This window comes from Bombina bombina, chromosome 2 (assembly GCF_027579735.1).
Source record: "Bombina bombina isolate aBomBom1 chromosome 2, aBomBom1.pri, whole genome shotgun sequence".
Lineage (NCBI taxonomy): Eukaryota > Metazoa > Chordata > Amphibia > Anura > Bombinatoridae > Bombina > Bombina bombina.
The window spans coordinates 310,822,368-310,846,025 of NC_069500.1; the positions used below are offsets into that span (position 1 = coordinate 310,822,368).

The 23,658-nt window shown below is 38.0% G+C and overlaps 1 protein-coding gene across 2 annotated transcripts in view; it reads left to right on the forward strand.

Moving 5' to 3' along the window:
- Positions 1-23,658, forward strand: part of SLC12A2 (solute carrier family 12 member 2) — a 368,917-nt gene that overhangs the window by 266,279 nt on the left and 78,980 nt on the right. For both annotated transcript variants that reach the window (XM_053701642.1, XM_053701641.1), the window contains one exon: positions 2,522-2,601. In XM_053701642.1, coding sequence (XP_053557617.1) covers positions 2,522-2,601 — 80 coding nt within the window. The remainder of the gene's footprint in view (positions 1-2,521; positions 2,602-23,658) is intronic.

The window sequence follows — 23,658 nt, forward strand, 5'->3', positions numbered from 1 at the left end:
TAATACAATGGGCGGAGGATCACTCCTGCCATCTATCTGCGATCCACATCCCAGGTGTGGAAAACTGGGAAGCGGATTATCTGAGTCGTCAGACATTCCATCCGGGGGAGTGGGAACTCCACCCGGAGATCTTTGCCCAGTTGACTCAATTATGGGGCATTCCAGACATGGATCTGATGGCGTCTCGTCAGAACTTCAAGGTTCCTTGCTACGGGTCCAGATCCAGGGATCCCAAGGCGACTCTAGTGGATGCACTAGTAGCACCTTGGACCTTCAACCTAGCCTATGTGTTTACACCGTTTCCTCTCATTCCCAGGCTGGTAGCCAGGATCAAACAGGAGAGGGCCTTGTGATCTTGATAGCTCCTGCGTGGCCACGCAGGACTTGGTATGCAGACCTGGTGAATATGTTATCGTTCCACCATGGAAGCTACCTTTGAGACAGGACCTTCTTGTTCAGGGTCCATTCGAACATCCAAATCTGGTCTCCCTCCAGCTGACGGCTTGGAGATTGAACGCTTGATTCTATCAAAGCGTGGGTTTTCAGATTCTGTGATAGATACTCTGGTTCAGGCCAGAAAACCGGTAACTAGAAAGATTTACCATAAAATATGGAAAAGATATATCTGTTGGTGTGAATCCAAGGGATTCCCATGGAATAAGATAAAAATTCCTAAGATTCTTTCCTTTCTGCAGGAAGGTTTGGATAAAGGATTATCTGCGAGTTCTCTAAAGGGACAGATTTCTGCTTTATCTGTCTTACTACACAAACGACTGGCAGCTGTGCCAGATGTTCAAGCATTTGTTCAGGCTCTGGTTAGGATCAAGCCTGTTTACAGACCTTTGACTCCTCCCTGGAGTCTAAATCTAGTTCTTTCAGTTCTTCAAGGGGTTCTGTTTGAACCTCTACATTCCATAGATATTAAGTTATTATCTTGGAAAGTTTTGTTTTTGGTTGCTATTTCTTCTGCTAGAAGAGTTTCAGAGTTATCTGCTCTGCAGTGTACTCCGCCCTATCTGGTGTTCCATTCAGATAAGGTGGTTTTGCGTACTAAGCCTGGTTTTCTTCCAAAGGTTGTTTCCAACAAGAATATTAACCAGGAGATAGTTGTACCTTCTTTGTGTCCGAAACCAGTTTCAAAGAAGGAACGTTTGCTACACAATTAAGATGTAGTCCGTGCTCTAAAATTCTACTTAGAAGCTACAAAAGAGTTCAGACAAACATCTTCTCTGTTTGTCGTCTATTCTGGTAAAAGGAGAGGTCAAAAAGCAACTTCTACCTCTATTTCCTTTTGGCTTAAAAGCATCATCCGATTGGCTTATGAGACTGCCGGACGGCAGCCTCCTGAAAGAATCACAGCTCACTCCACTAGGGCTGTGGCTTCCACATGGGCCTTCAAGAACGAGGCTTCTGTTGATCAGATATGTAAGGCAGCGACTTGGTCTTCACTGCACACTTTTGCCAAATTTTACAAATTTGATACTTTTGCTTCTTCGGAGGCTATTTTTGGGAGAAAGGTTTTGCAAGCTGTGGTGCCTTCCGTTTAGGTAACCTGATTTGCTCCCTCCCTTCATCTGTGTCCTAAAGCTTTGGTATTGGTTCCCACAAGTAAGGATGATGCCGTGGACCGGACACACCAATGTTGGAGAAAACAGAATTTATGCTTACCTGATAAATTACTTTCTCCAACGGTGTGTCCGGTCCACGGCCCGCTCTGGTTTTTTAATCAGGTCTGATGAATTATTTTCTCTAACTACAGTCACCACGGTACCATATGGTTTCTCCTATATTTTTCCTCCTGTCCGTCGGTCGAATGACTGGGGTGGGCGGAGTCTAGGAGGGACTATATGGCCAGCTTTGCTGGGACTCTTTGCCGTTTCATGTTGGGGAAGAGATATTCCCACAAGTAAGGATGACGCCGTGGACCGGACACACCGTTGGAGAAAGTAATTTATCAGGTAAGCATAAATTCTGTTTTTCCATTTTTCCTCATATTTTATAAAAAAAATTATAGTAAATTATAAGATATGATGAAAATAATGGTATCTTTAGAAAGTCTATTTAATGGCAAGAAAAACGGTATATAATATGTGTGGGTACAGAAAATGAGTAAGAGGAAAATTACAGCCAAACACAAACACTGCAGAAATGTAAAAATAGCCCTGGTCCTTAAGGGTAAGAACATTGAAAAATGGTTTGGTCATTAAGGGGTTAAAATTAATTTTTGCCATTTTTAATTATAATTCATGTGATCTCTTGTAATGCCTGTATGCATGACAACTGCAGGAATAAAGGAATAGATACACATAGAAAGGAAGCACATATAATCTGTATTTATTTCCTACATTCCTTCTCGTGAAAACTGGCACCTGATGTTCTGATTCAACAACATTTTTGTAAAATTGTAATGTCTAAGAGTAGTGCCTTAAATATTCATTGTATTTGTAGAGTCTTAAATATTTACTGCATCTTTTCTTGTACAAGCATTCTCTGCAATTAGAGTTTCTATTTTGTTTAACAGTGATGCTTTTGATTACCAATATGGAGTGGTTGTTATCCGACTGAGAGAAGGACTAGATATTTCACATCTTCAGGGACAAGGTACAGTATATAAAAATTGCTTGGATTTATAATGTTTTTTTAGATACAGGTTGTTTATTAGGGGTGCAGTACCCCTCTCTGCTTCCCAGGCCCCCAGTTGTAAGAAATATTTGCGTCAATCACAAGCTGAAATATTTGTATTCCCAGTGCCTAGGGCAGCACAAAGCTAAATACAGCAGTAATGAGAATACATTTGTCTAACCATTCTTTTGTGGCTGTTACAAAGAATTTATTAAATAGAGCTGATATTTAAGCATTGATGCATCACTTCTGTTCCTGTAACTGTAGCATAATAAGGTCAATGTATTTATTTTTGCAGTTTAAAAAGTGTTCCCCAGATTATGAAGTATAATTTTCTGTGTATATATATATATATATATATATATATATATATATATATATATTTATATATATATATATATTTATATATATATATATATATATATATATATATATATATATTTATATATATATATATATATATTTATATATATATATATTTATATATATATATATATTTATATATATATATATATATATATATATTTATATATATATATATATATATATTTATATATATATATATATTTATATATATATATATATTTATATATATATATATTTATATATATATATATATATATATATATATATATATTTATATATATATATATATATATATATATATATATATATATATATATATATATGTGTGTGTTACTTAAACTATCCAAGCAACAAATGATTTGCATAATTTAACATTGATTTAATTATAATATGTGCAATAAACATAGAAAACATGTAAAATTAGCTAATTTTAGCTTAATATTTGCTTAAATTCTATCTGTGTGGTCAGTAAAATCAGCCCATTAAATAGCTCATGAGGACAACACTGGAATAATTGTTGTCTGTGCCTCTAAAATTTGTACTTCAAAGTACCGAAATGACCTCTATTGTGGCACTGTACGTACTTTAGCTATTCTCTCTCTCCTTTTTTATATTTTTGATCTGTACATTTGAGTTAAACTGTTTGTTGTTGTTTGGTACTGCAATCTGTTTTAACTCCTTTATCCGTTTAGAATGTCAGCTACACACCACAGCAGAAACTGCTTGAACAAACAAATTGATTGCTTTTGTTACTTTGTTAGTGCTTTAAACATCCTCTGCTCAGTAACAACTATGTGTTTACTGTAAACATGTTGCCCTTATCTGGATGCCAAATGTTTGAAATTCTACAGGCTGTGCCAAATTATCAATCCATCTTTACTTTTGGGAATGAAAAGAGAAACTAAACCTTATTCTGAAAAAAAAACAATGCAGTGTTTTATAGTATGTCTCAATTTAATGTATATTAATAGAAATAGCAAACCGCAATAAAAAAAGAAATTGACCTAATCGTTGAGATGTTTTTATAGATCATATCTTTAAAAGCTCTGTGTTATATATTCATTATTTTTTTCTTTGTTCACATTTTCTGTTACTTTCTGTCATCTGCAAATATTCTTCAGTTGAGGAGTCATAGTTTAAGTTTTAATAAGCACATGATAAATGCTGTATAACCTTTAAAGGGACAGTCAACACCAGAATTTTTGTTGTTTAAAGGGACAGTCTAGTCCAAAATAAACTTTCATGATTCAGATAGAGAATGTAATTTTAAACAATTTTCCAATTTACTTTTATCACCAATTTTGCTTTGTTCTCTTGGTGTTCCTAGTTGAAAGCTAAACCTAGGAGGTTCATATGCAAATTTCTTAGATCTTGAAGGTCGCCTCTTCTCTCAGGGCATTTTGACAGTTTTTCACAACTAGAGGGTGTAAGTTCATGTGTGTCATATAGATAACACTGTGCTCACGCACGTAGCGTTCATCTGAGCCAGTTCTGATTGGCTAAAATGAATGTCTGTCAAAAGAACTGAAATAAGGGGGCAGTTTGCAACGGGTTAGATACAAGATAATCAGAGGAAAAAAGTGTATTTATATAACTGTGTTGGTTGTGCAAAACTAGGGAATGGGTAATAAAGGGATTATCTATCTTTTTAAACAATAACAATTCTGGTGTAGACTGTCCCTTTGAAAAGATAGGTTATCTCTTTATTGCCCATTGCCCAGTTTTGCATAACCAACACCGTTATACTAATAATACTCTTTTTACCTATGTAATTACCTTGTATCTATGCCTCTTCAAACAGCCCCCTTATTTCAGTTCTGTTGACAAATTTGCATTTTAGCCAATCAGTGCTCACTCCTGGGTAACTTCAAGGGTGTGAGCTCAATGTTATCTATATGAAACACATAAACTAATGCCCTCTAGTGGTGAAAAACTGTCAAATTGCATTCAGATTAGAGGCGGCCTTTAAAGGGACAGTCAAGTCCAAAAAAAAACCTTTCATGATTCAAATAGGGCATGTAATTTTAAGCAACTTTCCAATTTACTTTTATCACCAATTTTGCTTTGTTATTTTGGTATTCTTAGTTGAAAGCTAAACCTAGGAGGTTTATATGCTAATTTCTTAGACCTTGAAGCCGCTAGAGGGCATTAGTTGATGTGTTTCATATTGATAACATTGAGCTCATGCATGTGAATTTACCATGGAGTGAGCACTGAATGGCTAAAATGCAAGTCTGTCAAAAGAACTGAAATAAAGGGGCAGTCTGCAGAGGCTTAGATACAAAGTAAGTACAGAGGTAAAATGTATATTCTTATAACTGTTGGTTATGCAAAACTGGGGAATGGGTAATTAAGGGATTATCTATCTTTTAAAACATCAAAAATTCTGGTGTTGACTGTCCCTTTAAGGTCTATGAGATTTGCATATGAATCTCCTAGGTTTAGCTTTCAACTAGGAATACCAAGAGAACAAAGCAAAATTGGTGATAAAAGTAAATTGGAAAGTTGTTAAACTTTCATGATTCAGATAGGGCATGTAATTTTTGGATTTGACTGTCCCTTTAAAAAGCTGCACAAATTTGACTGAATTTTCTCTTGTTACTTCAAACTAGCAGTATTTCTTCTTGAACTTACCGGTTGTCTAGTCTTTCAGAAGAGTGTTCTGATTACTCTGCTAGAGCAAATCTTTTGGGTTTACTCAAAAGTGACAAATATTTTATTTGTGTTGCTGTATTTGATATTATGAAGATTAATGACAAAAGCATGTATTTGCCAGTCCTTGCCATGAGAGCGTTATGGCTTACATCCTGGTCTGCTGATACGGTATCAAAATACAATTTATTATCCTTTTCCTTTCAGGGAAAGAATTTGTTTGGTTCTGATTTAGATTCTATAATATCTACTTTTACTGGATGTAAAGGGGCTTTTCTTCCTCAAGACAAAAATTCCAAAGGGAAATCTAAAGCTTCTAAAAGTTCTAATCATTTTTGTTTCTTTCGTAAGAAAAAGGAACACAAGGTTGACTCCTCTTCTCAGAAGCAAGACACCTCTGGCTCAGTCTGGAGACCAAGTGCTAACTGTAAAAAGTCAAACCAAGGGAAGAAATCTATCCATACTACCAAAACTGTATGAAGGCGCAGCCCCAGATCCAGAAGTTCTGCTAGGGGGCAGGTTAAGCCTCTTTCAGGAGGCTTGGTTTCAGTCTGTTCCAGAACCTTGGGTTCTGATATAGTTTCAAGTATATAGGATTCAGAACAAGGAAGGTTTTTTTTCTGTCCTATGTTTCAAGAAATCCTGTAAAAGCTTACGTTTTGTTCCAAAGAAGGGAGGTGCATTCAGACCAGTTGTGGAAAGCTCTGAATAAGTTTGTAAAGATTCTATCTTTCAAAATGAAAATGATTCTGACTTTTCTGCCTTTTGTTCAGCAAGGTCAGTTTATGTCCACAATAGATTTAAAGGATGCTTACACTCATGTTCCAAATCACAGAGAACATTTCCAGTTTCTGACGTTTGCTTTTCTGGACAGGCATTTTCAGTTTGTTGCTCCACCATTTTGTCTGACTACAGCTCCAAGAATATGCACAAAGGTTCTGAGTGCCCTTTTGTCTGTAATCAGAACGCAGGGAATTGCAGTGTTCCCATACCTGGATGACATCTTGGTTCAAGCTCCATCTATTCCTTTAGCAGACTTTCACACCAACCAACTCTTGTTGTTTCTTCCATGAGTCTTTCTCTAACAGAGCAGAGAAGGTTAAAGGGACTGTCTAGTCAAAAATAAACTTTCATGATTCAAAAAGGGCAGGTCATTTTATCTTTCCAATTTACTTTTATCATCAATTTTGTTTGTTCACTTGGTATTCTTAGTTGAAAGCTAAATCCAGGTAAGCTCATATGCTAATTTCTTAGTCCTTAAAGGCCGCCTCTTATGTGAATGAATTTTGATTTTTTTTATAATTAGAATGTGTTAGTTCATGTGTGGCCTATAGATCGCATTGTGCTCACACCCTTGGAGTTACATAGGAGTCAGCACTGATTGGCTAAAAGGCAAGTCTGTCAAAAGAACTGAAATAAGGAGGCAGTTTGCAGAGGCTTAGATACAAGCTAATCACAGAGATAAAAAGTGTATTACTATAACTGTGTTGGTTATGCAAAACTGAGGAATGGTTAATAAAGGGATAATCTCTCTTTTTAAACAATAAAAATTCTGGTGTAGACTGTCCCTTTAAGATTGCTGTCAGCCTGTCTGAACCTTTCATCTCTTTCCCCTTGGTTGCTCTTCGTATGGAAGTTCTAGGTCTTATGATTGCAATTCCATTTGCTCGTTTTCACATGGTGCAGAGACTACTCTGCTGTCTCAACATATTTTTGGATCCCAATACAAGTCAGTCTCTGACTCATTTATTTTAAGTGCATTCAAATATATATATATATATATATATATATATATATATATATATATATATATATATATATATATATATATATATATATATATAATTTTTCTTTTTATTGAGGTTGTGGATTTAATTTCTCAGAGGTTTTTAAATCCCTCCCTTTTTATTACTTGTGGACTCTACAGCTTGGGTATTAGTTCACAGGAGTAATGGATTGTGGACTCTCACTATATGTATACAAATAAAACAACCCATAATTTATGCTTCCCTGATAAATTTCTTTCTTTCATGGTGGTGGGAGTCCATGCCACCCCACCCTTATGTTTTTTTAGTGTTAATTTTTTTCTTTAGCACATCTTTTTCTTAAAGAGACAATGAGTCCACGGATCATCTTCATTACTTATGGGATATTCACTTCCTGGTCAGCAAGAGGCAAAGAGCACCACAGCAGAGCTGTTAAATAGCTCCTCCCTTCCCTCCCACTCCAGTCATTCTCTTTGCCTACGTTAGTGATAGGAAGCAGGTAAAGTGAGGTGTTAGTTTAGATTCTTCAATCAAGAGTTTTTTTGTTTTATGAGTAGTGCCAGAGAGTGCTACTTTGTTCTGGGGTGTAGCCTAGTCCATATCAGTCTCTACAGTAGATCTCTGGTGGCTTTAGAGCTATGGGAACTGGTGGGACATGATTCTCACTGCGCCTCTCATTTTCAGCTGCCCCATATCCTTCAGCCTGAGATTATTACTGACTCGGCATTGCTTATCTCTCAGGCCAATGTGAGGAAGAGGACCTCTCAAGCTTGGGAACTGCCCTACTGCCAGGCAGTGTTTGAGGTAAGTGCTGCCTTTTCTGGGATCTAAGGAGTCTCAGTGTTTGTTTCATTAGCACTATGGTACATAAGGGGTTAATGGTAAACCTTACTTATGTGGGGACAGTTTCAGACTTTCAGAAAAGAAGTCTTACTTGGGCAGTGATTAGGTGCAGGCACTGGAGCTGGAGTTATGTTGCTAAGTTTATTTTTTACTAAAATGGAGGGCTCTGGTGGTTTCACTTTAGTTTTTTCCTTGAGAGGGAAGCAGAGACTTGCAGCACGCCCACGAAGGGCGAGACTTCCTGTTTTTTTTTTGGAGCCTCTGCTTGTAGCACTATTTCCAAGCAGTTGCAGGTCTTCAGATGTGCTGTTCTGGGGTTTATCTGGGCTAGAGCAGCATGTAGAACAATTTTCATGCCCTTTAGCACAGATGCGGTCCTAGTTCGGTTTTTCTGGCAGGTTGAAGTAACGGAACGTTTCTACAAGGGATCCGGTAGTATTGGTTAAGGTAGGATCACCTTAGCAGGTTGCTGTGCTGCAGAGGTTTAATTATTGCTTACATTTTCTAACCGTTTTGTAACTACAGCAAAATTAGCAGTTTGTCAAGAGAAAGAAAAAACGTTTAAATTTAAAGAGACAGTAACGGTTTTTGATAATTTTATTTTATTGTTATTCCCAGTGTTTTTTCTGCTCAATACCAATATTTTATGTGAAAAAATGGACCAAGATGAGTTGCAAGCTGTTACATGTGCTTTATGTCTTGATGCAAATGTGGAACCACCAATCCCTTTCTGTCCTACATGTATTGAAAGGACTGTGAATTTTAGGGATACAATTTTTGCTGAGCCAATCTCCTCTGACATATGTTGTCCAAGATGATGGTCCTCTAATGATGGTCAATTTCTGCAGTAACTTTCTCCCCAAGTGTCCCAAAAATTATCGCCCTCACCAGCAGTGCCCTGCACGTCTACTGTAGTTCCTTCTGGAATTTCACTACAGGACATATCTTCTCTTATGTCTACTACTATCTCTGATGCTGTCTGCCTTTCCAATGTTACAGGGCCATCGCAAGAGAGTCCATTTCTGCAGTTAGCAAGGTTTCTGATGCTTTGGTAGCTATCTCAGAAGTCTCTTCTCACAGATCTGAGGAAGAGGCTCCTGCTCTGGCATCTGAAGGAGAAATCTCAGATTTGGAGGAGGTTTTACCTTTGACCAACTCAGAAGTGGTGTCTTTCAGGTTTAAACTGGAACATCTTCGTCTCTTACTTAGAGAGGTTTTAATTACCCTAGATGATAGTGACTCCACAGTGATGGTTGTACCCCCCAAAGTCTAGCAAATTAGACAGATATTATGAGGTACCTTCCTTTACAGATGTTTTTTCCAGTTCCTAAGAAGGCCTCTGAAATTATTAATAGAGAATGGGAGAGACCTGGTATTCCTTTCTCTCCTTCTCCTATTTTCAAGAAGATGTTTCCTATAGCTGACTTAGTTAAAGAGGTTTGGCAAACTGTTCCTAAGGTAGGAGCTGTTTCAACCTTGGCTAAGAGAACTACTATCCCTATAGAGGATAGCTGTGCTTTTATAGATCCAATGGACAAAAAATTAGAGGGTCTACTCATGAAAATTTATGTTCACCAGGGTATGCAGTGGCAACCGGCGGTCTGTATAACTACCGTCATGAGTGCAACAGCCTACTGGTTTGATGCGCTGGCTGATGCCCTCAGGCGAGAAACTCCCTTGGACGAGATCCAGGACAGGATAAAGCTTAAACTTAAGATAGCTAATGCCTTTATCTCGGATGCCACCCTTTAAGTTATTAAGTTGGGGGCCAAAATTTCAAGCTTCTCTATCTTGGCTCGCAGGGCCTTATGGCTGAGACCTTGGTCTGCGGACGTTTCATCCAAGTCAAAGCTTCTAGCTGTCCCTTACAAGGGGAAGACCCTGTTTGGTCCTGAGCTGAAAGAGATTATTTCTGAGATTACGGGAGGTAAGGTTCACCTCCATCAGGACAAAAAGATTAGGCAGAAAAGAAGACAAAGTAATTTTCGTTCCTTTCGCAACTTCAAGGGATTCTCTTCCACTTCTCCCTCAACTAAGCAGGAACAAGCTAAATCTAATTGGAGACCCGCCCAATCTTGGAATAAGGGTAAGCAATCCAAGAAGGCAGCCAATGACTCTAAAACAGCATGAAGGTTTTGCCCCCGATCCGGGACAAATGGATCTGGTAGGGGGCAGATTTTCTTTTTCACTCAAGCCTGGGTTCGGGACGTTCAGGATCCCTGGGCTATAGAAATAGTGTCTTAGGGATACTAGCTGGAGTTCAAAATTTGTCCTCCCAGGGGCAGGTTTCTAATTTCAAGGTTATCTGCAGACCAGACATAAAGAGAGGCAGTCTAACATTGTGTAAAAACCTCTTAGCTCTGGGAGTGATCGTTCCCGTTCCACCTCAAGATTAAGGTATGGGATTCTATTCCAATCTGTTTGTGGTTCCCAAGAAGGAAGGAACCTTCAGACCAATTCTAGACCTCTCAGAGTGCCATCCTTCAGGATGGAAACTATTCGTTCCATCCTTCCCTTGATCCAGGAGGGTCAATTTATGACAACAGTAGATTTAAAGGACGCGTACCTGCATGTTCCCATTCACAGGGATCATCACAGGTTCTTAAGGTTTGCCTTTCTAGACAAGCATTTCCAGTTTGTGGCTCTTCCTTTCGGTCTTGCCACGGCTCCCAGAATCTTCACAAAGGTTCTGGGGTCTCTTCTTGCGGTGCTTCGTTCAAGAGGCATTGCGGTGGCGCCGTATCTGGACGATATCCTAGTTCAGGCGCCGTTCTTTCAGCTAGCAAAATCACACACTGACCTGGTAGTGTCTTTCCTAAGGTCATACGGGTGGAAGGTGAATCTAGAAAAGAGCTCTTTAGTTCCTCATACAAGAGTGACCTTTCTAGGGACTATCATAGACTCTCTGTCTGAAGATTTTTCTGACAGAAGTCAGGAAATTAAAGATGATCGATACTTGTCGATCTCTGCAATCTTCTCCTCGTCCTTCTGTGACCAAGTGCATGGAGTTAATAGGTCTGATGGTAGCGGCAATGGACATTGTCCTGTTTGAGCATGTCCAACTGCAGAGCTCTGAGATGAAAGCGAGCAAACAATGTAACGGAGCTTATTTGGACTTGTCCCCTCGACTTCTATTGGCACAGCAGACAAGGGAGTCACTTCTTTGGTGATTGTCTCTAGATCATCTCTCCCAGGGAACATGTTTTCGCAGACCATCCTGGGAGATTGTGACAACAGATGCCAGCCTTCAGGGGTGGGGAGCAGTTTGAGGCTCCCTAAGGGCTCAGGGGATATGGTCTCAGACAGAGTCTCTTTTGCCCATAAACATTCTAGAACTGAGAGCGATCTACAATGCTCTCCTGACCTGGCCTCAGCTAGCTTCAGTTCAGTTTATCAGGTTCCAGACGGACAACATAATGTCAGTGGCCTACATCAATCAGTTCTGCGGAATCTGTTGGCGCTTTACAAATAACCAATAATAATAATAATAAAATCAGGGAGGAACAAGGAGTTCCTTGGCGATGACAGAGGTTTTCAAAATAATTCAGTGGGCGGAGGCCCATTTTTGTTGTCTGTCGGCAATCCACATCCCAGGGGTGGACAACTGGGAGGCAGATTTTCTGAGCAGACAGACATTTCTTCCAGGGGAGTGTGAACTTCATCCGGACGTGTTCTCCAGTCTGATCCTCAAATGGGTTCAGCTGGAGTTGGATCTCATGGCATCCAGGCAGAATGCCAAACTTCCCAGGTACGGGTCGAGATCCAGAGATCCTCAGGTGGAGCTGATAGATGCTCTGGCGGCCCCTTGGTCCTTCAATCTAACATATCTGTTTCCTCTGTTTGCTCTCCTTCCGCGAGTGATTGCCCGGATCAAACAGGAAAGGGCTTCAGTGATTCTCATAGCACCGGCCTGGCCTCGAAGGATCTGGTATGCAGACCTGGTGGAGATGTCGTCTCTACCTCCTTTGAGGCTTCCGCTTCGAAAAGGACCTTCTGATTCAGGGACCCTTCCATCATCCAAATGTAGATTCTATGAAGCTGACTGCTTGGAGATTGAACGGTTGATTCTATCCAAGCAAGGTTTTTCTGACTCGGTCATATACACTTTGATTCAGGCTCGTAAGCCTGTGACTAGAAAGATTTATCACAAGATTTGGCATAAATACCTTTATTGGTGTGAATCCAAGGGCTACTCCTGGAGTAGAGTTAGGATTCCTAGGATTTTATCTTTTCTCCAGGAAGTATTGGAGAAAGGATTATCTACAAGTTCTTTAAAGGGTCAAATTTCAGCATTATCTATCCTGTTACACAAGCGTCTAGCTGATGTCCCTGATGTTCAGTCTTTTTGTCAGGCCTTAACCAGAATTAGGCCTGTGTTTAGACCAGTTACTCCTCCATGGAGTCTTAATTTAGTTCTCAAGGTTCTTCAAGGGGTTCCGTTTGAACCTATGCATTCCTTAGATATCAAGTTGTTATCTTGGAAGGTTTTATTTTTGGTAGCGATTTCTTCTGCTCGTAGAATGTCTGAGCTTTCAGCATTACAATGTGAGCCTCCTTACCTTATTTTTTCATGCGGATAAGGTTGTCTTACGTACAAAATTTGGATTTCTTCCCAAGGTTGTTTCTGATCAGAACATTAATCAGGAAATTGTTGTACCTTCCTTGTGTCCTAATCCTCCTCCTAAGAAGGAGAGGCTCTTACACAATTTGGATGTAGTTCGTGCTTTAAAGTTTTATTTACAGGCAACTAAATACTTCTGCCAGTTTTCCTCTTTGTTTGTGGTATTTTCAGGCAAACGTAGGGGACAGAAAGCTACGGCTGTTTCTCTTTCTTTTTGGCTCAAGAATATTATACGTTTGGCTTACGAAACTGCTGGACAGCAGCCTCCTGAGAGTATTACGGCTTATTCCACTAGGGCTGTTGCTTCCTCATGGGCATTCAAAAATGAAGCTTCTGTGGAACAGATTTGCAAGGCTGCAACTTGGTCTTCTCTTCACACTTTTACAAAATTTTACAAATTTGATACTTTTGCCTCGGCTGAGGCGGCTTTTGGGAGAAAGGTTCTTCATGCAGTGGTGCCTTCCGTTTAGGTATCCTGTCTTGTCCCTCCCGTATCATCCGTGTACTCTAGCTTGGGTATTGGATCCCATAAGTAATGAAGATGATCCGTGGACTCATTGTGTCTTTAAGAAGAAAAGAAAATTTATGCTTACCTGATAAATTTATTTCTTCTTAGACACGATGAGTCCACGGCCCGCCCTGTCATTTTTAGACAGGATGTTTTTTATTGTAAACTTCAGTCACCTCTGCACCTTGACTTTTCCTTTCTCTTCCTAACTTCGGTCGAATGACTGGAGTGGGAGGGAAGGGAGGAGCTATTTAACAGCTCTGCTGTGGTGCTCTTTGCCTCTTCCTGCTGACCAGGAAGTGAATATCCCATAAGTAATGAAGATGATCCGTGGACTCATGTCTAAGAAGAAATACATTTATCAGGTAAGCATAAATTTTCTTTTTCCCCTGCTCTTTTTATGGCTCTTATTTCTTTTTCTTACCTCACTTTGCTTGGCTATATGTTATTTGAGGTACGTGGAAGGGGTTTTATAGGGCTTTTGGGGATTGGGAATCTTTGCCTCCTCCTAGTGGTAGTGAACAGTAATTCCCATGAGTAATGGATCATAGACTCTCATCACCATGAAATCAATTAATTTATCAGGTAAGCATAAATTTATGTTTTTACAAATACAGTAGATACCGTGGAAAATTTGTTTATTTCAATGCTTGCTTAACTGACATTTAAAACGTGTTATTGGAATAGGTTCTTGCTGGGACTAGCTAGACCTCACTGTGCTTCTGGGCAAAGGCTGTGGTAGGGCCTCCCATTTCAACCACATGTTTTTCTAGATTTTTGAAATTAGTAGATGCTGAGCCTCCATCAACATGGGAGCAAGATGATCTGCTTCTTTGTGACGGTGACTCCTAATTCCACCTTGGTTAGTCCACGCCATAGTATATTTACTATCTTTACATATATGCTGACAGCACTGTGGCAGCCATCTTGAAAACCCTGGCACCATATTTGTAAAGGCAAATCCAAACATTTTCCTTACACTGTGAACCCTGTTATTAAGGACGCACAGAGAGGAAACTTTTAAGGCTTGGGCCTCGATTTATCAAAGTCTGGCGGACCTGATCCGACAGTGTGGATCAGGTCCGCCAGACCTCGCTGAATACGGAGAGCAATACACTTGCCGTATTCAGCATTGCACCAGCAGCTCACAAGAGCTGCTGGTGCAATGCCGCCCCCTGCAGACTCTCGGCCAATCGGCCATCAGCAGGGGGGTGACAATCAACGGGTTGAATTGCGGCGATGTTTGTCCGCCTGCTCAGAGCAGGCGGACAGGTTATGGAGCAGCGGTCTTTGTGACCGCTGCTTCATAACTGCTGTTTCTGGCGAGCCTGCAGGCTCGCTAGAAACACGGGGCATCAAGCTCCATTCGGAGCTTGATAGATAGGCTCCTTGGTATCCACCACTGATTGTAGGGCCAGATGGTTCCCTAGAGGTGTGGGACTGGTTTCAGTTGATATCATTGCATTCTTGATGAACCCATTCTGTCTTTTTTCTGCTATTTTTGCTTTTATGCGAGTTATCTGGTATTGATGTAAAAATGTTTTAATTTAGACTTCTAAAAAGAAAAATTAATTCAAACTTTTATATATTCAGTTGGATATTTGCTGAAGTATACTGAAAAAGAGTAGCTCGGGTGAATAGATCATTCAAAGGACTGGCGTTTCACAAAGCTTTTTAGCAATATTGTGAAAATTATAGAAGAGAAAGTTACAATCCAGAAACCTATGTTTAGCAGGGATTTTTCAGGCTAAGATATATGGATGTTAAACGCACACTAGACTTGAGGAAACCATGAAGTGATGTAACAAAAGAAAGGGGGGGGGGGAAACTGGTAGAGAGGGGTGTAATTTTCCTGAAAACACATGTTGTAACAATTCACTTCCCTTAGGCTGTGCCCCGGTGAGCAGTCTGAATTTCTTTTAACAATAGTTGGAATTGATGACTTAAGGCAGGTGGATTTCAATTCCTAAGCAGAGCCATATCCTAATACTGTCTAACAACCATTAACATTTAGTACAAATTAAAGGGACTGTAAACATTTTGAGATTGCAATATAAAATATTTAATTATGAGTAGTAACACAGCTTTGCAACATACGTTCATTATTTAACACAAAACAGTGGAAAAGCCCTGTTGTCTCCATAATCAAGTCTAGATTGGCTCCTTCAAACAGTGAAAGCAGTGGGGGGAGTTGACTATTGAAAAACAATTGCAGCAAGCAATTTGTTAATGTGTTCTATTCTATAGATATTTTGCTAATATGTTAATCTGTTGAAAGACTAGAAAAATAAAAAATGTAATAAGGTGTTCTTTTTTTTAAATAAAGCAACAATTAAGTGAATAAATTAATTAATTAAGTTAAGTGAATAAAGTTTCATTAACCAGTGCCTGGTTTTTGAAAATACTATTAAAAACAAATTACAAATACTTACCTTTTTCTTCAACAAAGCCGGATTGGTGATCCCCTGCCCGCTTCTCATGCTTTACTTAGCACAGCAATAACGAAACCGGCTTCCTCCATTCACTGAGATGGACACTCTGGGGTGCACGCCATGATTTTTAGGAAGCCGGTTTCATCATTGCTGACTTAAAGGGACAGTCAACACCAGAATTATTTTTTTTAAAAAGATAAATAATACCTTAATTTCCCATTCCACAGTTTTGCATAACCAACACAGTTATAATACGTTTTACCTCTGTAATTACCTTGTATCTAAGCCTCTGCAGACTGCCCTCTTATTTCAGTTCTTTAGACAGACTTGCATTTTAGCCAATCAGTGCTCACTCCTCAATAAATCCACGTGCATAAGCACAATGTTATCTATATGAAACACATGAACTTATACCCTCTAGTGGTGCAAAACTGTCAAAAAGCATTTAGATTAGAGGCGGTCTTCAAGGTCTAAGAAATTAGCATATGAACCTCCTAGGTTTAGCTTTCAACTAAGAATGCCAAGAGATCAAAGCAAAATTTCTGATAAAAGTAAATTGGAAAATTGTTTAAAATAACATGCCCTATTTGAATCATGAAAGTTTTTTTTGGACTTAACTGTCCCTTTAAGTACAAAGGAGCTGTGGACAGGGGATCGCCGATCTGGCTTTGCTGAAGAAAAAGGTAAGTATTCATGAATGAAAGTGCCCCTGTTTTTAATGATGTTTTTAAAAACCGGGCACTCATTCATGAAACTTTACATTCACTTTAACTATGAATATAGATGTAGTCAGTATGATAACAAATGCATTGTAAAGGGTTAAATGGTATAATATATGTGTTACTAATAGGGATTGTGTAATCATAAATGACACTTATTATTTGCACTTGCTGAATGCTTTTAACAAAGGTGTGTCTTATCCTGAGAACAGTTAGGGACATAAAAACCTTTTTACTTTCATGAGTCAGATAAAGCATACCCTTTCCATGCAAATACCTTGTCATACACCTTATACCTTTTTATTTGTAATATTTCTGTGAATAACTTTTATTAGATTTGTTTTGTGCAACTTTTTATTTAGCCCTCAAGGACAAATCTTGCTAACCTGACAAGCGCAAATTTAGTTTGCGCTTGTGCGGTCATGTTTACTTTCAACTTATAACCTAGCCCTCTAAAGGATGTTTTTACATTGAGAGCAGTTTATCTTGCAAAGAGCCATCCTTGCATTTAAGTATGAGAAGCCAATAGATACATTGCAATATGTAAAATGTGGTTATCATTTATAAATTAAAGGGATATGAAACCCAAAATGTTTTTCTTTGATTCAGATGGCTCAAACAGTTGTAAACAACTTTCCAATTTACTTCTATTATCAGTTTTGCTACATTTATCTTGCTGTACGCATCCATAGGACAATGACAACAGGCATATATGTGCAGCCACCAATCGACAGCAAAAGAACAAATCAAATTATATAATAGAAGAAAAAGAAAAGTTGTTTAAAATTGTATATAAAATAAAAATTTAATGTCCCTTTAATTTTCCTCAGATTATCAGTACATTTCCTCAAAAGTTGCTTTGGGTTCATGTTGATAACCAAAGAGAGAATCTACAATAGGATGAAAATACATTTCTCATAGCAGAGGCCTGGCTGTTTTGGGATTTCTTTAGTATTGTCTCTTTAGTTCTGTGGAAATAATTGCCATTAGGGACTTCTCTCTGGCTGCAGCTGCATCGCTAGCTTTATTTATAGATAACGTTTACAAGCACAGGAAGAACTCTTTTTTTCCGGCAAGAAATCTATTGTGTTCTTTAAAGATAAAATACCTCTTTAATGTTCTGGCCATATATAAAGTATGTAAGGCAAAGTTACAATGTCTAGAAAATAAGTTCATCTGCTGTAAAAAACCTTCTTGTTCAGCATTTTTGCAAAGTTCATAAGGTGATTTCCTGTCCGTGAAAGGAATGTGAGAAAACGTTTCTTGGTTAAAGGACACTGTTTTTCCTTTATATACATAAACATGATATTTTAAAATGTATTAGTATTGGGGTTGTTGTTTTTTTTTTTTTCTCAATCCATTCTTGTCATATTTGTAGAGGCTTGACTGTACATAACAATAAAGTTGTAGGCATTTGTATATGCATCATAGATTTGTTTGTACAATATCACATTATAATGGGATGGTTTTTCTGTCCGTACTGTCTATCTAAATATATATGACCCATAAACAAAGTAAAGACTAAATATGTGATCATTCTATTAACAATATTTTTATGTTCTGTTACAATCTGAATCAATGTGTTAGGTAGACCTAAAAATGTGCACAATAATGTTAATACCGTTGGTTACATTTCTTATTACTTGAGTTATGGTCCAGACAAATGGAATTTCCTGGTGGTTAGTGTCTGCGTCTAGATTTTATACTCTGCTTGGCAGTTGTGTTGAATTTCTCTCTTTCAAACGGTACAGGAAACAATTCAGAATTACATAGAGATAAAAGAAAATTTGATTTAAAAATGACATTCCTATGCAACTTACAGAAAATAATGCAGTTTCTAAGGAGTCTCCCTCTCTTTGTAAACATCCAGATTTCACTGGTGGCATTATATAAACATTTTTAATTAAAAACAATTTAAACCACGTTGGATTATCTGGGTTAAAGTGAATGAACTTGGATAGCAGGAATGTGACGGCCCCCTGCCCTACTTTTTTGGCTTTCACAGCAAATTGACAATAAACACATCTCATATACGGCGGCACTTAGTTATTCATCTGTATGTGCAATATGGAAAGAAGTTGTTTAAATTAAGTGCAAAATTAAGTTTCTGTTACAAGATATGACGAGTCCACGGATTTCATCCTTCAGCATAGGTTAAAAAGGTAGGTGTTGTCACAACTTCATTCGTTCTGAAGGACAAACCCGAAAACCAACTATTACAAAAACAACAACAAAAAAGGTAGAAAGCCTGGACAACATAAAATTTATAACCCAATACAGTAATCAATTTGTAATAATTAGAAATATTATATATACAAATTTAGAGATTTTGACACAGGATTCCCAGTGTAAAAATATTCTAAACAAAGGAATTAAGTTTATTCCAAAAAGGGCGGCCACTATTGGAAGCCATCTAATTAAGTATGTATATAATTCAGAATCCTTTACTAGAGAAACCTGGCTAACAAGAAAAGTTTATTTCCGCTGCTGTAGACACTGCTGTTATAAACTGCTTGAACTTTCTTAAGAAAAGGACCGCGATTTCAAAATAAGCACTCACAATTATGCAACAAAGTAGCCGCTATCTGTGAGCGGACCTGAGGAATTGGATATTGCTACACCTGTGCCGTGAGCAAAGACGAAGCCAAAACATCTGAGGACATTGAAAAAGAAGCTACTTTCTGCAACATCTACTGAGCGGAAGAATATACAAAGAAACATCTATATCTACATCCAGGCTCCAGAATCGGCTAGGAGCATTTAAGTAAGTAAAACTCCCGTTCCTTACTATTTATTGTTTGCTCCTAGTCCGTAGAGCTCTGGCAACGTACAAAACAACCCGGGCAACGTACATCAGACTATTGATCACAAATAGCAATAAATTAATAGACTCACTAAATCGTAATAACGACTACCATTGTTTTTTTAGTTTGGAAAAGCTTTCCTTTTCAGTCGGCCGACTGTATTCTGCTGCATAAAAATTAAGTTTGCATAAGAATTAAGTAATCACACCTCCAGAGACTTTTTCTTCCAGTGACTGTTTTTAACATTTTTTTTAATATCTTTTTAACCCTGAACATCTACTATATGTATTTATATCTCGAGGTGTAGAATTTAGTGCATATTAACAAATTATTCCTACTGACGTGTAACAATTGTGAATTGAACGTTTAGCTACACTACACTAGGTTTTTATGTACTAGGTGTATTGCACATATAACTAGCAAATCTATATTGACCACATCTTTAGGAAAATATTTTTCCAACGCATATGTACTTTTCTTAGTTAGGTTCCCTACATACCTAGACAGGATATACTTATATAAAAAACCCCTCCTATATATTTCTTACATTCACATGATATTTCTTACATTCATATGAAATTTCATTATACCTCTCTATGATCTTTATGTATCTTTATGTATTTTAATAGATTTTTACAGATTTTGTACAAAATTTTTACAGATTTCCGATAAACTTTTTATAGAGAAACTTATATTATAAAATAAAGGATTATATTTTCTCTTGTTAGGTGTATCCAGTCCACGGATCATCCATTACTTGTGGGATATTCTCCTTCCCAACAGGAAGTTGCAAGAGGATCACCCACAGCAGAGCTGCTATATAGCTCCTCCCCTAACTGCCATATCCAGTCATTCTCTTGCAAGCTCTCAACATAGCTGGAGGTAGTTAGAGGAAAGTGGTAAAATATAGTTAGTTTTTTCTTCAATCAAAAGTTTAAAAATGAGGCTTCTGTTGAACAGATTTGCAAAGCGGCGACTTGGTCTTCGCTTTATACCTTTTCAAAATTTTACAAATTTGATACTTTTGCTTCTTCGGAGGCTATTTTTGGGAGAAAGGTTCTACAGGCAGTGGTCCCTTCCGTTTAAGTACCTGCCTTGTCCCTCCCTTCATCCGTGTACTTTAGCTTTGGTATTGGTATCCCACAAGTAATGGATGATCCGTGGACTGGATACACCTAACAAGAGAAAACATAATTTATGCTTACCTGATAAATTTATTTCTCTTGTGGTGTATCCAGTCCACGGCCCGCCCTGTCCTTTTAAGGCAGGTCTAAATTTTAAACTACAGTCACCACTGCACCCTATGGTTTCTCCTTTCTCGGCTAGTTTCGGTCGAATGACTGGATATGGCAGTTAGGGGAGGAGCTATATAGCAGCTCTGCTGTGGGTGATCCTCTTGCAACTTCCTGTTGGGAAGGAGAATATCCCACAAGTAATGGATGATCCGTGGATTGGATACACCACAAGAGAAATAAATTTATCAGGTAAGCATAAATTATGTTTTTAACTATTTGTCTACCATTGTAATGAACTGATCGAACACACATTTAAACTAGTGTACCAATAAAGATAAACCTATTTTAGTTTTTCACCGTTTTTCACCGTTTTATTATTATTTTTTATGCATATAGCAACACATTCAAACCATTCTTAAAAGTTGCAGCATTTATTTGCGCCCCAAACTCCTAAACTCTCTTCTGTACTCACTGCAAAACAGGCAATGAAATAGTCTCCACAACAAACAATTCTGTACACATCAACATTGTCTTCTGTGAGTTTGTCTTCAACTTTTAATGTATATCATATACATTTTCAATTGTTTTATAAGGCTTATGCATAGTGTCAATCCTCCACCACTAAGGACTGCATCTAATTACTTACCTGTATGGAGATTTTGTTGCTTTTCTATATGTTCTCTAAGTTGCATTGTAGATAGAAGTTTAGTACCCCACTGGGTGCATATTAACTTCTATGCTCAATAGTCTGTAGCCTGGAGCTATTTTTCACTTTGTTTTGGTGGGCACTGTAACCAGTCATATACTGAACTGTTCACCCATAACAAATAGTAGAGCATGCGTCTGCTTTTCTGCTTCTTTAAGTCTTTCATTTGAATGAGTGCTCATGCTCTGTAACACTTGCTAGACATCCGTTTGGTACACATAGGCCTAGATTTATAGACGCCTGTAAGATTGCTGAGGGAATTCCTTGTAAAGGCGAGATCATGTTGAGAATGCATAGAGAATTGCTTTTCCTATATTTTTCATAGTTTCTTTTGTTGGTTTCCCTTCCATTTGCATCCATAGCTGTGTATCTTACACATCAAGCACAAACTGTTACTAATGTAGAGAAAAACTAATTAGAACTGCAATACATAGGATACAGTCCTGCAAAATGTATTTTTGTGAATGTTTATAGCTGTAAAGTGTTCACACTTTTTTATTTTTTTGTGGTAACAAAGTATAGCCAACTAGAACAAAAGCGGTCTTAAATGGCCACTGTAAGTAAATATTTTCTATGCCTGTTACTAACTAACTACCCCAAATACGCTTTTTATCAATAGCATTTCATTAACCTATCTCTACCGTATATCAGAAATCTTGTCTGCAAATGTAATTGTTTTCCAAACCCACTCCGTGGGTATCCTTTGCTCTGTACCAATCCGTTTACAATACCTAGGTTTCAAAATGGCGCTTTAAACACAAAGTTATTGGTTTAAGTATTTTGAACATGCAGTGCTGAAAATAGTGGGCAGGATAACGTGACATCGTCAGCGAATAAAAGATATAACTTTTAGAACGTTATGAAACTTCGTTTTGGAGAAAATATAGGTCAGTAGGTTTTAATTAATGTTTATTAACTTTAATATGTTAGTAGTTTAGCTTAAAAATTATAACAGAAAGTAATCCTTTAAAGGGCTGATCATGGGTTTTCCAGGCTGAGATTTTTCACCTACTCTTAGGCCCAGCAAATAGAAGAATTCTTAAAGACTCAGTTGTCTCTGAAGTATCTTGCTTCTCAGTCATGTCTCTATTTTCTGAGCTCATATTTCTTTTGGTTTCTCTCTCTAGCAGTTTCCAGGTTGTATTTTATGCATATCTTAGCGGACAGTTTTTTTTTTTTTGGGGGGGGGGGGTGTTGTTGAAGGTCTTTTCTGCTCTAGGGATATCCTTAACAATGCAGCGCTGAGAGGCAAATGCATGCAAGAGTGATGCTCCTGCATTGATTTTATTGGGAATGACTTGAAACTTGCTGATAAGACCAGCTTCATACAAATCTTTATGAATTCACCAGTTTTAATAGATGTAAAGTTGCAAGATTTTTTCTCTTAAGGTATAGTTCCGCAGGGTCTGCAATGCATAACAAAAAATATATTCTATAATAGGAAGCATATTATTGCCCTTTTCTCATGTATGTATATCTGATGCAGTTAAAGGGACATTAAACTCATATGCTAAATCGCTTGAAAGCGATGCAGTATAACTGTAAAAAACTGACGAGAAAATATCACCTGAGCAACTCTATGTAAAAAAGGAATATAGTTTACCTCACAATTTCTTCAGCTCACCATAGTAAGTGCTGTGTAAAGTTATAGTTCAGTTGTTGTTGTTGTTTAGCTGCAAGTTGAATAAAAAAACAACAACAAAAAATAGCAAATCCGCATCAACAGTGCTGAGGTAATGCTTTTCCTTTGCAGAGATTTCATAAAACTTACTTAAACTGAATAGGAAAATAACATGACTGTGCCTGCACATGACAGATGCACACTCCCTAGCTTGTCCTGGGACAAGCATCCTAAATGGCTGCTTAAAGTCTCTTTACAGTGGGGTATGAATATTTAGGAAATTTGAGGTAAAATATCTTCCTTTTTTACATAGAGATGTTCAGGTGATATTTTCTAATGATCTTTCTTTTTAAAGACACGATGAGTCCACGGATCAACATCCTTACTTATGGGATATTCACCTCCTGGTCAGCAGGAGGAGACAAAGAGCACCACAGCAGAGCTGTTAAATAGCTCCTCCCTTCCCTCCCACTCCAGTCATTCTCTTTGCCTACGTTAGTGATGGGAAGAGGTAAAGTGAGGTGTTAGATTAGATTCTTCAATCAAGAGTTTATTATTTTTAAAGTAGTGCAAGATTCTGCTGCTTTATTCTAGGGTGTAGCCATAGTCCATATCAGTCTCTTCAGTAGAGCTCTTGGTGGTTTTAGAGTAATGGGAACTGGTAGAACATAATTCTCACTGCGCCTCCCATACATTTATGCTGCCCTTATCCTGATGGCCTAAACAAGTACTAACTCAGGTCTTATCATTTTTCCACAGGGCT